Raw genomic sequence first — 348 nt, 5'->3', positions numbered from 1 at the left:
CACCATAGTCCGCTTCGGTTCCTCGCGAGAATTCTCCGTCAACCGGCCTTCTCTCCTCCTCCTCCGGGAACAGCAGACGGGAGTGCCTCTCTTCTGGGGCAGAATCGTCGAACCTGAGCCCTTACATTAGACTTACAAGGCGCCACCTATGCTCAGTTGTTGATTTTTTTTGTTGTTATTGTAGAAAATTTACAAAATTTAAGGTCTTGCTGTTGCTTGTTTTTACTTGTTCGTGTCCACTCACCTTGATTTCCTATTAATGGTGAGACTCAAATCTTTCTGTTATAAATATTGTCTGTCCCATGTCATTGTTAAACATGTACAAGAATAAACCAGTCGTCAACTTTA

General features: G+C 42.8%; 1 protein-coding gene across 1 annotated transcript in view; it reads left to right on the top strand.

The window, feature by feature from the left end:
• The window catches only part of LOC119593120 (leukocyte elastase inhibitor-like), a gene marked incomplete in the record, with an annotated part of 4,214 nt that extends 3,866 nt beyond the window's left edge, over window positions 1–348 (top strand). The window contains 1 exon segment of the mRNA XM_037942082.1: window positions 1–348. Coding sequence (XP_037798010.1) covers window positions 1–130 — 130 coding nt within the window.

Source organism: Penaeus monodon, chromosome 31 (genome assembly GCF_015228065.2).
Source record: "Penaeus monodon isolate SGIC_2016 chromosome 31, NSTDA_Pmon_1, whole genome shotgun sequence".
Lineage (NCBI taxonomy): Eukaryota > Metazoa > Arthropoda > Malacostraca > Decapoda > Penaeidae > Penaeus > Penaeus monodon.
This window is presented reverse-complemented; position numbering and strand designations above follow the sequence as displayed.